This window comes from Panulirus ornatus, chromosome 37 (genome assembly GCF_036320965.1).
Source record: "Panulirus ornatus isolate Po-2019 chromosome 37, ASM3632096v1, whole genome shotgun sequence".
Taxonomy (NCBI): domain Eukaryota; kingdom Metazoa; phylum Arthropoda; class Malacostraca; order Decapoda; family Palinuridae; genus Panulirus; species Panulirus ornatus.
In genome coordinates this window covers 21,254,699-21,269,186 of record NC_092260.1, presented here as the reverse complement: position 1 = coordinate 21,269,186, position 14,488 = coordinate 21,254,699, and the positions used below count along the sequence as shown (strand labels likewise).

The window sequence follows — 14,488 nt, the reverse complement described above, 5'->3', positions numbered from 1 at the left end:
GTCACCAACGGCCCAGTCATTTGATTTAGTAAATTAGTGTTATAATGAGGTATTATATCAGCGAGGCGAAGAAAAAAAAGGAACTTGTTGAAATGATAAGCAGCAGAACTGATCAGTATTCATCTACTGCATCGAGCTAATATCACGAAATACGAACCTTAAATGATTGGTGGATTCATTGCACCACATTTCCACGTTCACATCGAAAACAGTGCAATACAGTTCACTGCAATACCGTACAGTAAAACCAGTGTAGTACACTACAGATATTCAGGTTGACGGACTTCGTAGATATACAGTTAATGCAGTCAGGAAAAGGCTTATTTTGCTAAATGCAGTTGACATTATCTATTCGCCTCAAAAGAAGCCAAGTTCAGAACGTAGAGAGGCTAGTTCATTTTTCACAGAAGGCATCTAGCCAGCCAGCCAGCCAGCCAGCCAGCCAGCCAACCAGCCAACCATATATCTATGACAGTCATATCCCAGTCAGGATGGCTGTCCATCCATGGCCATTCCTCACACTCAGACAGAGTATAGCTTTATTTTGACATCCGGCAGTGTTCGCGATGCAGCGTCAGTATCAATGGTATTGAATTCATGTAAAACTGAAGGTAGAAAAGACTATCTGGCTTTAGAATATATATATATATATATATATATATATATATATATATATATAGTATTAGAAAATTATGGAAATGGACCTGCACTTGGTCGACCCACTATTATCTAAAATGTTTCTCTCTTGTCTTTCACAAGAAGAATAACTTTCACCCATAATTCTAACGTTAGAAGGCGTTAGACGTGCCTCACAGGAGGTCACTCACCTCTTGTGGTAAAGGACTTAGGGTAGACGGCCGATAGAACTCGACGGGAAGAAGAAGAAGAAAAAAAAAGGGAAAAACTTCCTCGTTTAACAAAACGCCGCCACGACCGCCTCTCATTTGACAAGTTGCCGGACATCACATTATTCAGTTTTATCGAAAACTTTGACAAAGTTCATACGAAATAAAGAGGGAGGCTTGGCCATGACAAGGCAGACGGCACGCTTGAGTAACTCGTTTTAATAAAAGGTTTTTCAGTACGCCAGTTCATCATCACAAGCCTTAAAAAGCCTCGAGAAATAGCGACATCGCAGACCTGCCCAGAGATTTATAATCGTGAATGATTTCCATGGTCAGGAGGCTGTACAGTGTGTGGGTCCTGCCATGGTCAGGAGGCTGTACAGTGTGTGGGTCCTGCCATGGTCAGGAGGCTGTACAGTGTGTGGGTCCTGCCATGGTCAGGAGGCTGTACAGTGTGTGGGTCCTGCCATGGTCAGGAGGCTGTACAGTGTGTGGGTCCTGCCATGGTCAGGAGGCTGTACAGTGTGTGGGTCCTGCCATGGTCAGGAGGCTGTACAGTGTGTGGGTCCTGCCATGGTCAGGAGGCTGTACAGTGTGTGGGTCCTGCAGACGTTTTTATAATCGTGATCCGAGAGAGAGAGAGAGAGAGAGAGAGAGAGAGAGAGAGAGAGAGAGAGAGAGAGAGAGAGAGAGAGCCGGGTCTTGTTCAGAACGGGAACCAGGTCTTCGCCCCATCTACGTCTTGGACCCTTGGTATTACGCGTCTGGCTACTGCTGCTTCCAGTAGTCTGTGTGTGTGTGGCGACCGTCCACACGAGAATGAACCGTTATGGGAGTTTTTTTTTCTTTTTTTTTTTATCCTCGAACACCGAAGCTGAGGAATTCTCTTCCGCCTTTCGTCTTCTTCGTCTTCCCGTAACGTATCCGTCGTTAAGAGTCGAAGTCTACTAAACACCTTACGAGCTTTTATTCATTTTAATCATTCTTTTTCTCATCGTATTTTCTCTCGAGATGGCCAGGACTGGACACGCTCCGTCGTCCGTTCCACGTCGTTCGCTGTGATGAAAAAGCTTTCCCCTCACGTGATGTGCGAATATTATACAGAGCCTCATGGTGCTGGAGAGGACGTGGTATAACCTCAGACGAATTCAGTAAGATATTCATGAATAAGATAGTACTCATTAATGACCTATTGGTAATTACCTGATTGTACTGTACCAAGGGGGAGGGAGGGATTATTACACTTATGGGTCCCCATCTCTTGAACACTCTCTACTGGCATATAACCTCTTGAAGTTATGTATGGTGTCTGCATTAACCATACGCTCAGTCAGTCTGTTCCATTCTTTCGCCTTTTTCAGCCTTTCGTGAGTAACGAATCTGTACATGATCCCCCATATATATATATATATATATATATATATATATATATATATATATATATATATATATATATATATATATATATATCGCGAGAAACACAGTAATCACCATCATGGGGGCAGAAAAAAATTAACTGTTAGCTTTTAGTTCAACGTTTGAATTTAAACAAAAGAAACTACGAATCGCCCACTTAAAAAAAGAAATGTCATTAAACATGTGTGTACTTTTATTTTTTTTTCTTTTTAACTTTAGAAAGTTGAGACAGACGAACGCCAGTCGTCGTCGCACACAAGACGCATCTCATTTTCGGTCTCAGTACGACGAGGAAGAATTGTCTTCCCTGTAACGACCTAACTGTAGCCAGTTCCATTAACCTTCAGTCCCGAGGGAGAGAGAGAGAGAGAGAGAGAGAGGGAGAGAGAGAGAGAGAGAGAGAGAGAGAGAGAGAGAGAGAGAGAGAGAGAGAGAGAGAGAGAGAGAGAGAGAGAGAGAGAGATGCAGGGGGCCGGCTTGATCATCCTCGTTAACATGTACCGATATTGTGCCCTTAGGGAGTCTGCTGTTACCTGCCGAGGGACGTCCACGCCTTTGAAACCTGCAGCCGCGAGAACGTGAGCCGACTCACTCACTCACAACTGGTCCTTCCCTCCCTCCGCCTTGCTCTCCTGTCCTGGAGAGAGAAAGAGAGAGGGCACTGCATCTCTCTCTCTCTCTCTCTCTCTCTCTCTCTCTCTCTTTCTCTCTCTCTCTCTCTTTCTCTCTCTCTCTCTCTCTCTCTCTCTCTCTCTCAGCAGAGAGATTTAAAGTCTGCCGACTAACACCACCTTCGAAGCCTAGCTCTCTCTCTCTCTCTCTCTCTCTCTCTCTCTCTCTCTCTCTCTCTCTCTCTCTCTCTCTCTCTCTCACACAACACCCCGGCCCCACGACCCGTGACGACCACCATCACCACCACCGTGAAGTGAACAACTCCTCGCCCTTCCCCTACCTTCCCCCTTCCCCTTCGACCCATCCCCATTTTCTCTTTCTTATCCTTACCTTTTCTTCTTCTTCCTTCTCCTCATCGTTCACCCTCAAACCTACCCCCGTTTCCCTCCCTCGCCGTGTTCATCTTCGTTCCCAGTGACTGAACACGAGAACACGATCACTTTCGGTACAGTACACCAACGCTGGACGCTATACAGAGGTGAGGGGGTGTTGGTGTTCCTGAAGCGTTCATTTTCGTCGTAAAATTTCCCTCCCTCAAGCGTTCGTTTCGTTGGTGGCTGACGTGTCGATTGTGTGTGTATGTGTGTGTGGTGTGTGTGTGTGTGTGTGTGTGTGTGTGTGTGTGTGTGGAGCGGAAGCGAACGAAAAGCGGAACTGTGGAAAAAAAAAAAGAGTGAAAAAAAATCGGCGTCGCCATTCGCCATTAAACACACACAGCCGTTGACTTTGGGAAAGGGACTTGGTGGGGAGAAAAAAATATATTGACTCATCCTCCTCCCAAAAAAAAAAGATGAATTGAGAATTAATTGCGCGCAAACATATTCAAACCAAATTTTCCGGTGGGGGTCGCGCGGTAAACACTCCATCACGACTTCTTTATATTTGGCCGAGGTTGGTGATCTGAATTTTTATAGAAAACGAGATTGCGGTTCACCAGTGATGAGAGTTGTCGCCTAGTCTGAATTATTATTATTATTATCATTATTATTATTTCCAGGAAAGTCTTGTGGTGAGGTCGTTTTACTGAGGTGTTAAATAGTCGACATTCTGATGTATATATATATATATATATATATATATATATATATATATATATATATATATTTTTCCCAGTCTTTCTCGTGTGGAATGATTTTTACTAATATGATTTTTTTTTCCGTCCAAATGTTTCATGAGTTGAGGTAAACTCTAGTTCAATTAATTTTTTTCTTTCAAATTAGAAGGATGAAAGTTCTCTATATGCTTGAGATTAGAAGTAGATGTGATAGAATTTACCTCATGGTGTCTTAGAGATATGTAGAGTTACCCCCCACTCGTCAGTCACCAGGCAAAGACGCTTGAAGGTGTATTTGGAAGGAAGGGAGAGCACTGGAACTGCATTTGACACACTTTCCCACGTAGCTGCCTGTCTCAGAGTATGTAGACTCCAGTAGCTGTTTTGTCTCAGTGTATGTAGACTCCAGTAGCTGTTTATCTCAGTGTATGTAGACTCCAGTAGCTGTTTTGTCTCAGTGTATGTAGACTCCAGTAGCTGTTTGTCTCAGTGTATGTAGACTCCAGTAGCTGTTTATCTCAGTGTATGTAGACTCCAGTAGCTGTTTTGTCTCAGTGTATGTAGACTCCAGTAGCTGTTTGTCTCAGTGTATGTAGACTCCAGGAGCTGTTTGTCTCAGTGTATGTAGACTCCAGTAGCTGTTTATCTCAGTGTATGTAGACTCCAGTAGCTGTTTGTCTCAGTGTATGTAGACTCCAGGAGCTGTTTGTCTCAGTGTATGTAGACTCCAGTAGCTGTTTGTCTCAGTGTACGTAGACTCCAGTATTGTCTAGTGCTTTCTCACGTGTGGTGACAAAGGAAAACAAAGACCGTCTCTCTTCGTGTCTCAGTGACGAAGGTTTTGAGTCTCGTCTCCTTAAAGTCGGTGGGACTCGAGATGAACTTCCATGTCATCAAAGGATGTAAAAGGAAGGTTCCTCTCTCTCCTAAATCTCACAAGTCAGTGGTTCTGTTTCTCAGGCAGACGGGATTTCCATTCGAAGTTGCCATAGTTTCCCCACGAGAAGAACTTTTAAGAATCGTCTTTTTCTCAACAGGACCAAGAGCCCTGAAGGTTGCCTTTGTTTACCAGAGGTCTCTGTTCCAGGTTTGCCACCCACCACCCACGAGGAGGTGAGGGGCGTGTGAGCGAGAGACGCGGTGTGTGGGCGTGAGGGTGGCGGTGTGTTTAGGGGCGGGAGGCCAATGGGTGTGTAAGGCAAAAATGGAAATTGTAGTTAATTTTATCACTTTATTTACCAGGCCACATGCTGGGGCGTGGGCGAGACGTTGAAAGGCTCTCGATAAACGTTTGAGTGTATAGAGCCTCAGGTTTGTGGGGCTGAGGGCTGGGGCGGAGCGTCGGGGGTTGTGAGGAGGTCTGGGGCGTTAGAGACGTGAGGGCTAGTGCTGGACGTCGGAGGTGTGAGGGTTAGGGCGTTGGAGGGATGAGGGCTGGAGCGTCTGAGGTGTGAGGGCTGGAGCGTCTGAGGTGTGAGGGCTGGGGCGTCGGAGGCGTGAAGGCTGGGGCGTCAGAGGCGTGAGGGCTGGGGCGTTAGGGGCATGAGGGGAGGGGGAGGCACAATAGACCACCTCCTGAAAAGGTGTGGCAGGATGGTGACGTGGAGGGACCAGGCGGCGATTAATTGTCTCGCTTGGTGGTCCACCACCACCTTTGTCTCCGAAGCTGTGGACCTGCGTCACGGGGCGCTACTTCCTTTCTCTCTCTCTCTCTCTCTCTCTCTCTCTCTCTCTCTCTCTCTCTCTCTCTCTCTCTCTCTCTCTCTCTCTCTCTCTCTCTCTCTCTCTCTCTCTCGGAGCAGCAGTTGAGAAGCAGACAAGCCAGCTGTTGATTTTAACGGGAGTGTTAAAAGACAGCGATAGATAAAGCTCGCCGTCTCCTTTCTCGAGTCGAGGTCAGCATGTTGTCGCTACCGTGATGTCCAGAAGAAACGGCAGATGACGACGAGGGCTTCACCTCAGTCAGAATCCTCCCAACAGGAAGGTTTCTGAAGCACGTTAAGAATGTGGAGGTTTCTACCTCAATGGAAAGCCTCCAGCGTGGTTGTTACTCAGGGGAGCGATCAGTCCCGAGCACCTCACTGCCGTGTCTTCCTAGTTCGCCCCTGAATCCCATGAGCACTGCTCTGACTAGCTTAAAAACCTCACCCGAATCTCCGTAACCAATTTAGACCCTCCAGCCGAACCCCATTACCCACTGAACTCCACATGGCACCCGACATACAACCCCTCATCACAGTCCCTCGGAGTTACCTGTTGTGATAGCCAGACCCTGGACCGACCTCTGGAAAACTGAACTTGCTGGATAGAGAATCTACCACTGCCTGGCCTTCCAGGCTGCAGGTGGTTGACTTGCGCTTCAGTTACCTCAGCTGATCAGGGATACAGATGGCTTCCAGACGAAGGGCGTGGAAGCGAAGACTCACTTGCCAGACACGGGAAGCAAACTTGAGGGAGGGAACGGGACGCGTCATGCCATGAGGAACGTAGGGATTTGAACGGACATAATGCTTGTTGAAGAAGAATAACATAAGCGGGATCGCGAACACCCATAATGAATGAAGGAACCGAGAATGGAAGATTCAAGCTGAATCCAACACAGAAGCCTCATTCCCTCGTATTGACATGCCTGTAAACTGTGGAAAAATGAAACGACAATAATATTTAGAATGACTCGTTGTGCACTGTTTACGGTGATAGGTTTGAGGTAGACAAATACCCTAGTAGTCTTTAACATTTTATAAATCATTACTTTACTGATTTCTAGTCACTCTTCAAGCTTTTTCATGAAAAAGAAGAAAAAAAGAATGCTATACACTCTCCCATATCATGAGACCCTATTTCTAACAGTCTGGATATCCTCACTAAGTGGCCCAGGGGCAACGCCCGGCACGGGCGGGTTAGACTGTGTGGTAAGGGTTTCAGATTCTGTTATCTCTACCGACCAAAGATTCTGATCCTATTCTTCATGTATCTCGTGATGCACATAGACGGAGTTGGAGCATCAAACTATTCACTCGTGATACAGTTTCGAATCGTATGAATTTATAGAGTAGACCCGAATCCTTTTGTCAGATATGGTATAGAGGTTTATATAGATATTGTGGATTACACTCGTTTAATATTATAATATTGTTTATCTAGACTCAGAGCATTCGCAGTGGCGTAGTAAATATCTCTAGCTACTGCAATTGATTATTGTCAATTATATTAATCAAAACTGTGCGTTAACGGACCTTTTAAGCCAGTGGTGTTTAAAGACAAATGGTGAATTCAGTGTTGGTTTTCTGCTTTGACGAATTCCACGATCGATAACTGTAAAGTTAATGGCTGAACATTTTACCTCCTAAATCCACATTTGGTCACGGAGGGAAGCGGAGCGGAACTGATGAACACCTGACGGGGGTTTGGGGAAAAAAAAAAAAAAGAGAGAACGCTAGTTTTTCCAAGTGTGAGTACAAGTCGAGTTATTCGGTTCATAAACTTGAGAACGAAGCCCCATCGTATTATAATTATTATTATTATTATTATTATTATTATTATTATTATTATTATTATTGTTATTATTATTATTATTATTATTAGTAGTAGTAGTAGTAGTATCATCACCATTATTATTATTATGACGCGCTTGATTGTTCTTTTGTTCATAGCGATCTACTCTACCCGTCCGTTATTGAAGTGTGAGGAAATGTTCCGTTCAAAGTGATCTTGTTCTCTGTTCATTGCGGCCTTGAAACTCTATAGCTTATCTCTTAATACCCGTTCTTTACTTGACTGTGTGGGGAACGTTTCGTTCACCGTAATGTTACGTACCCGTTCTTTGGTGAAGTATCCGGATCTCGCCTTTACTCGAACGCCAACGAATCCTGCGCAGTAACGTCGCTGTATACAAACACAGGCAGCCGGAGTGGCGTCTCTCCCTCCTCCTCCTCCTTCGTCAGCGGTGACAAGACGCGCCATACTCTTCAACGGCACCGTTTTAATTTAACAGCGCGGTTGTTAGTTAATTAACATCTCCCTATCGGGAAGCATATATCCTGACGAGGAACACCTGCTGCTTAAGCTCGAAGGCACTCCATTAAATACTCGGGGGCAACATCTTCGTTACGGCGCTCCTGATGGGGGAGGTTGTACGCCCGTCGCCCTCTACAAGCTATATGGCCAGCTCTCTTACATGGCTTGGGTTACTGATTCAATATGCCGTCCATCCCTCCTGCAGGTTATCTGGTACGCGCTTGCCCCTGCAGCAGCAGCAGCAGCAGGAGAAGAAGGACGAGGGCATAATGCTCTTCATCAGGACCGTGGGTGCATCTTCGTGCACCTTCCCTCCCTCCCTGACCTGCCTGCCGCTGTGGTTGGGGGACACCTCGCTGTGCTCTCTCCCTCACTCATTCTCTCCTGTCGGTGGGCGATACGTGTGCTAGTCCAGCCTTATGGCCAAAGCTCGTCGTAAGGTACTCGTACGTACGTAAGGTGCGTCTCTCTCTCTCTCTCTCTCTCTCTCTCTCTCTCTCTCTCTCTCTCTCTCTCTCTCTCTCTCTCTCTCTCTCTCTCTCCGGGACATCAGATACACTTACCTGTTCATACTTCACCCAACAGGTCGTTTCGTATTACTCAGTTAACAATCAGTCTTCCATTGTTTATCCTCGGAGCACCTCCCAAACAGATTTGTGTCCAGTGGCATGAAAACCCTCATCTCTCTCTCTCTCTCTTTCTCTCTCTCTCTCTCTCTCTCTCTCTGGAAACGAAAAATAAATAAAAAAAAAACACATTAGAATTATTCCTTCCCTGTAATAACAGAGCGAAAATTATATTACGTTATCTCGAGCGCCGTCCGCGATTTGTTGGCGGTCTGGTTTCAGAAAGGAATTGTTTGCTGAGGAGAGCGGGTCATCGGTCCGGCCATCCGCTCGGCTGCCATGGGGCATCACTTAACCCACGCGGGCCGGGGCGTAAATGATACAAGACGCGGGGTACTTCGTATAACTCTCCGGAGCCGGAATATTTCACGCCCAGAGAGCGATCCGCCCATATCCAGTTCACCGAAAACATATGGGTTAAGATGGTTAACTTGTCCAGGTAATATTTGTCTTTCCTCTTGTTGTTCGCTGGCTTTAGCCCCGTATGGGTAAGGAGGCCCAGGCGCGCGGGGGTGGGTACGACGTAAAACCCCAGCCAAGAAGGATGGCTAGCGAATGTTCTCAGCAGCGCACTGGTTATAGAACTCGTGATTCAACGCCGGAAATCTTTTTTTTTTTTTTCTGTCTGTCTTTCTTTCCCCCCCAGTGTACGTGACGTTGGCCATGCGGTTATGAATTTCCTCGTCGTCGACCTGCCGGGTTTTCGGTCAGCGAGGTGACAGCTGCAAGCCAACCAGATGGCCTGTGTTTTAAACGTCAACATCTCGTGAATCTGGGTCTTTACACTACCCCCAGGTCGTTGGAACCTTGTCTCCCGAAGAATGAGAGCTTTGTTGACATTCGTCCCCCCCGGGAGATAGACCATCGCGTCTCTTGAACCCGGACCATCACGTCTGTTTAAAGCGGACCGTCACGTCTCTTAAACCGTAGGTATTTGAGAAACGCAGGGAGGCGGAGAGACGATCGTATCAACTCGGCAAGTGGTCGTCCACTCGAGCCCCTTTCCCCTCTCCCGCGGGAATGCCTTTCAAGTGTCCCCGAAAAGGAGTTGAACGATGCTTTGATGTTCGTGTTCTCCTTCGTGAGTCATTTAGATAGAACCTCCAGTCCATTGTCATGGCCGAGGACCTGTGGGATAACTCGGAGGGATGTATTGTCTCAGGTTTTCTTGAGCGGGTTAGATTTGAAGGTAATGATCTGTGGGATTCATTCAGTTCAACTCGAGGCTTTTGTTGTTCTACGAAGGGGCGACATTGGCGTAGTTTGTCACCACGAAAAGGCGAAATGTCTCTCAACTTTGTTTGTGGTTTGGGTTCTTATTAAAGTCAGAAGTGGTAATGATTTACAGAATACAGACATAGAAGATTTTTTTTGTGTGTGAGAAATCTATTCTTTCACTACACAAAGATTCCTTATTCAATCCATCCCTACCCATTCACATTACATTTCGTGATTAAATCCTCCTCCCTCTTTTCAGTGAGGCTTCTTGGTAAATCCCCTGGGTTTCTTGTGAGGGACATATCACCACCATGAACCCCTAAATCCCCTCAAGTCGAGCACCTAGGGAAATCGAATCCCCTCCATTTCCTCAATAGAACTTCCCTTATTAACGCGTTCTTCTCTTGTCAGTCCCACAGTTCTCTCAGTACACAAGAACTGATGTAGTATAACTCTCCTGCTTCTCTCAGCAGTTCTCATTAATATGTATCACGTCATCCCTCTCCGGTGTTCCTCACTACGTGGGACTCCGCTCAGCCCCTCAGTAAGTTAATCCTATTTTTTCTTATCGTCGAGGTTCCTTCCTTTCCTCGTGTGAAGCCTCCTTCTCCCTGCTTCACTCATAGGCTTCTCCCTCGTGTGAAGCCTCCTTCTCCCTGCTTCACTCATAGGCTTCTCCCTCGTGTGAAGCCTCCTTCTCCCTGCTTCACTCATAGGCTTCTCCCTCGTGTGAAGCCTCCTTCTCCCTGCTTCACTCATAGGCTTCTCCCTTGTGTGAAGCCGTTTTTCTGGTCTTAGAGGCTTTTCCCCTGTGTGAAACTTTCTCTCTCTGCTTTACTCATAGGCTTCTCCTATGTGCAAAGCCGTTTTTCTGCTCCTTGAGGCTTGTCTCTTGTGTGAAGCGTTCTATCTTATTGTCTCTCCTTTTGTTAATCTCTGCCAGGGTAGGGCTTCTCACCAGGCAGGATTCCCATCGTCACCTGTCGCAGGGGTTGCCATGAACCCTCCTCCCTCATCCCACAGAGGCTCCTCGTTCTCCATGATGTCATCACAATAACCCTCGGGCTCCTCAGCTTCTCCCCCTCTCCCCCATAACCCCCAACCCCCTCTCCCTCAGCTGTGGGCTGGGCAAACATTGACACGGTTGTCCCTGGTTAGTCTCTCTCTCTCTCTCTCTCTCTCTCTCTCTCTCTCTCTCTCTCTCTCTCTCTCTCTCTCTCTCTCTCTCTCTCTCTCTCTCTCTCAGAGGTGGACACTTGCCGGCAGCAACCCCTAGGGCGGCTATGCTGGCTGGCTGCCCACTCGGCCGGCGACGCTACGGCCCAGTGGTCAACGCAAGCCTTAATGGAACGGTCTCACCTGTGTGCGTTGTTCTTTTAGGAAATACAGGTTCTACAACGTACATCTCCTCCTCCTCCTCCTTCACCTCCTCCTCCTCCTCCTCCTCCTCCTCCTCCTCCTCCTCCTCCTTCAGTGCTTAAATGCTTCGCAGATGAGACGAGTGTGTGTGAAATTGGAGGATGAAAGGATAAAAAGGTATATACAAAAATATCTAAATACGCCAGTAATTTACAGTTGGGTAGAATTAGATGGAATTCAGGGAAGAACAATTTGAACAAATGAAGAGTTTAAGATATTTTTAACATTATATATCCCTTACTCCCATACAAGAGCCCAGAAAGTGAAACGTTATAAATAGGCATTATAAATGGGGAAACTTAAAATCAGGGAACACATCGAGCCAAATGATGAGTGGTATGATCCTAAGAGCTTTCACAACGAGAGATGGAAAGCGAATGATGAAAACGTTTAATGTATATGTTAGGAAGCAAATGATGTTCAGTACTGTAGACATGACGAATGGAAATAAACAAGTTGCGAGAGATTTCAAAACAAATAGAACGAGAAGGGGCGAGGGTCTGACATGCATTAACTACCATTACAGTGTTGAAAGCACTCGAACGTTGCAGCTTGGGCAGAGGAGAAAGGTATGATCTGTACGTGGCAGCAGCTTGGGCAGAGGAGAAAGGTATGATCTGTACGTGGCAGCAGCTTGGGCAGAGGAGAAAGGTATGATCTGTACGTGGCAGCAGCTTGAGCAGAGGAGAAAGGTATGATCTGTACGTGGCAGCAGCTTGGGCAGAGGAGAAAGGTATGATCTGTACGTGGTAGAAGCTTGAGGGTAACTCGAAATGCTTTGGGTCTAAAAGCATCTCAGCAAGGGAGGAACAGAAGAAATAAGTCTGCAATATTACCACGGAATATATCAGAAACATGTCAGACGAAAATACACGAAAGTCCAGGATAGAATTTATGGAAGGATCATTCAGTGTAATTACCTGGAGAAGTGAGACATAGAGAAACATTTAAAAGAAAGCTTGATATGTTGGTTAAAGTCAATCCCAGATAAACCCAAGATCTGGAATGTATGTATGTAGCGGCAGAGAGAAACGGTATGATACATCAAGCGAGACATGCGGTGAGCGCTACGCACGACCCCTGCCATTTAGAGCAATTTCGTCGTAAGTACTCGTAGGTAGGCATGTAGGTATTCTCCCCGCCACAAGAAACCCCAGCACAACCCCAACATCTCCAACACGAACCCCAACACACACACCCCAGCATCTCCAACACCACCCCCAAAACACATACCCCAACATCTCCAACACCAACACACACACACACACACACACACACACCCAACATCTCCAGCACCAAGACACACACCCCAACATCTCCAGCACCAAGACGCACACCCCAACAACACCAGCACCAAGACACACACACCCCAACATCACCAACACACACACCCCAACATCTCTTAACACCAACACGCACACCCCACCATCTCCAGCACCACTTGTCTTCTACCCCTGTCTCAGCGTGGGTGATGGGCGCGTGCGGTCTGTGGACCCAGGCAGCGTCTTCGGCCGCCTTATCTCGTTTCTTGTCCGTCAGCCTTATCTCTCGGGTTCTCCCGGGTAGAGAGAGAGAGAGAGAGAGAGAGAGAGAGAGAGAGAGAGAGAGAGAGAGAGAGAGAGAGAGAGAGAGAGAGAGAGAGAGATTTAAAAACAACAAACGAGCGCAAGCGCGCACATACACCGACCTAGCGTAAGCTGGGTGTGTATATGTGTGTGTGTGTGTGTGTGTGTGTGTGTGTTTGTATGAAAGGGCGATGAATAATGATCGCATACACGAGGTTAAGAGACGGGGCAACACGAGTGTATAACTCCCCCCTCCACACACACACACACACACACACACACACATATCCATCGTCACATATCTCGCCGGAGATTTGTAGTGTCGATACCATTTGTCTCTTGCCTAACAGACTGTCTCGCGCGAGACTAATTCAGACCCTTTACTCTCTCTCCTCTTACAGTTCACGACGACGGCCGGCGACGAGAGGGACGCCAGGTGTCGCAAGAACTCCGACTGCTTCATGGTAAGTCGACGTAGAGCAGCAGAACAGCCTTGATCAGGGGGACACGGAACGGAACAGATCTAGCTAGACTGAACAGTTAAGACGTGTTCGTGTTGTGTGTTCATGATTATGTGTTCCAAAAGAAGGAACAGAGAAGGGGGCCAGGTGAGGATATTCCCTCAAAGGCCCAGTCCTCTGTTCTTAACGCTTCCTCGCTAATGTGGGAAATGGCGAATAGTTTGAAAAGAAAGAAATATATATATATATATATATATATATATATATATATATATATATATATATATATATATATATATATATATATATATATATATTCCTATTCGTGGGTCACAGTGAGTGCATGTTAAACACCCTACCTCTGAAGACAACACAGTAGTAACACCAGATGATGGAGGGAGAGACGACAGGCCAAGAGAGTCGGCCTCTTTAAGTAGGGTCCCGCGGCCGTCTGCCTGTCTGCAGTTTATTTGGTAGGCTTGACAGGTGGAGGTGGGCTCGGCCGGACGGCCCGAGAGGTGAGTTGTATATGCTTGACAAGCCAGAAGAAAGGGGAGGAGGAGGAGGAGGTGGTGGGTGTGTGACTATGGTTGACAGCCTTAAAGCCCAAGTTAATGTCCAGTAGAAGGACGAGTTGAACACCGAAGTGGACCATGGGACACAGGTGGACGTCGGGGATAGTGGCACGAGTGGCCCACGACGGAGAGAGAGAGAGAGGGAGGGGGAAGGGTTCGTTCGTAAGGTTTTCTGGACGTCATCGTGGTATGTGCAGGACGCAGAGGATGGTCAGTGAAGGACAGTGGTAGAGGAGGAGGGGATATATATATAACGTCCCATATGGAATACGGAGAACAAACACGGGTAGATCAAGGCTGAGTTAGGTGAGACATATTAACACAACCATATGCTTGTACAAATTTACTCACCAGCACATGAGCGTATATACGTAAATACACCACGGGATAGAAGCACACACACGCAGGGTACATATGCAGAGAAATTACACGCATAGAGGCTAATTGCACGCTCACAGATACGCGCATTCACACGCATGTTGGAGCAGTTACAGACGAATGAGTTCACTCTTACGGAAGAATACGATCAAGAAAGACCTTGATTTTTCTCTTTTCGAGGTCGTCGGACGTTCTCTCTCGTGGCTCTTCAAGAGGTCCTGTTAGTGACCCCTGCCGCTTCG

The 14,488-nt window shown here is 46.8% G+C and overlaps 1 protein-coding gene across 3 annotated transcripts in view; it reads left to right on the top strand.

The window, feature by feature from the left end:
- The window catches only part of LOC139760567 (uncharacterized), a 178,995-nt gene that overhangs the window by 135,771 nt on the left and 28,736 nt on the right, over positions 1 to 14,488 (top strand). For 2 of the 3 annotated variants that reach the window (XM_071683917.1, XM_071683915.1), the window contains exon 2: positions 13,234 to 13,296. The exons of the other annotated variant lie outside the window; for it this stretch is intronic. In XM_071683917.1, coding sequence (XP_071540018.1) covers positions 13,294 to 13,296 — 3 coding nt within the window. In that variant the 5' untranslated portion in view covers positions 13,234 to 13,293. The remainder of the gene's footprint in view (positions 1 to 13,233; positions 13,297 to 14,488) is intronic. 3 annotated transcript variants of the gene reach the window in all.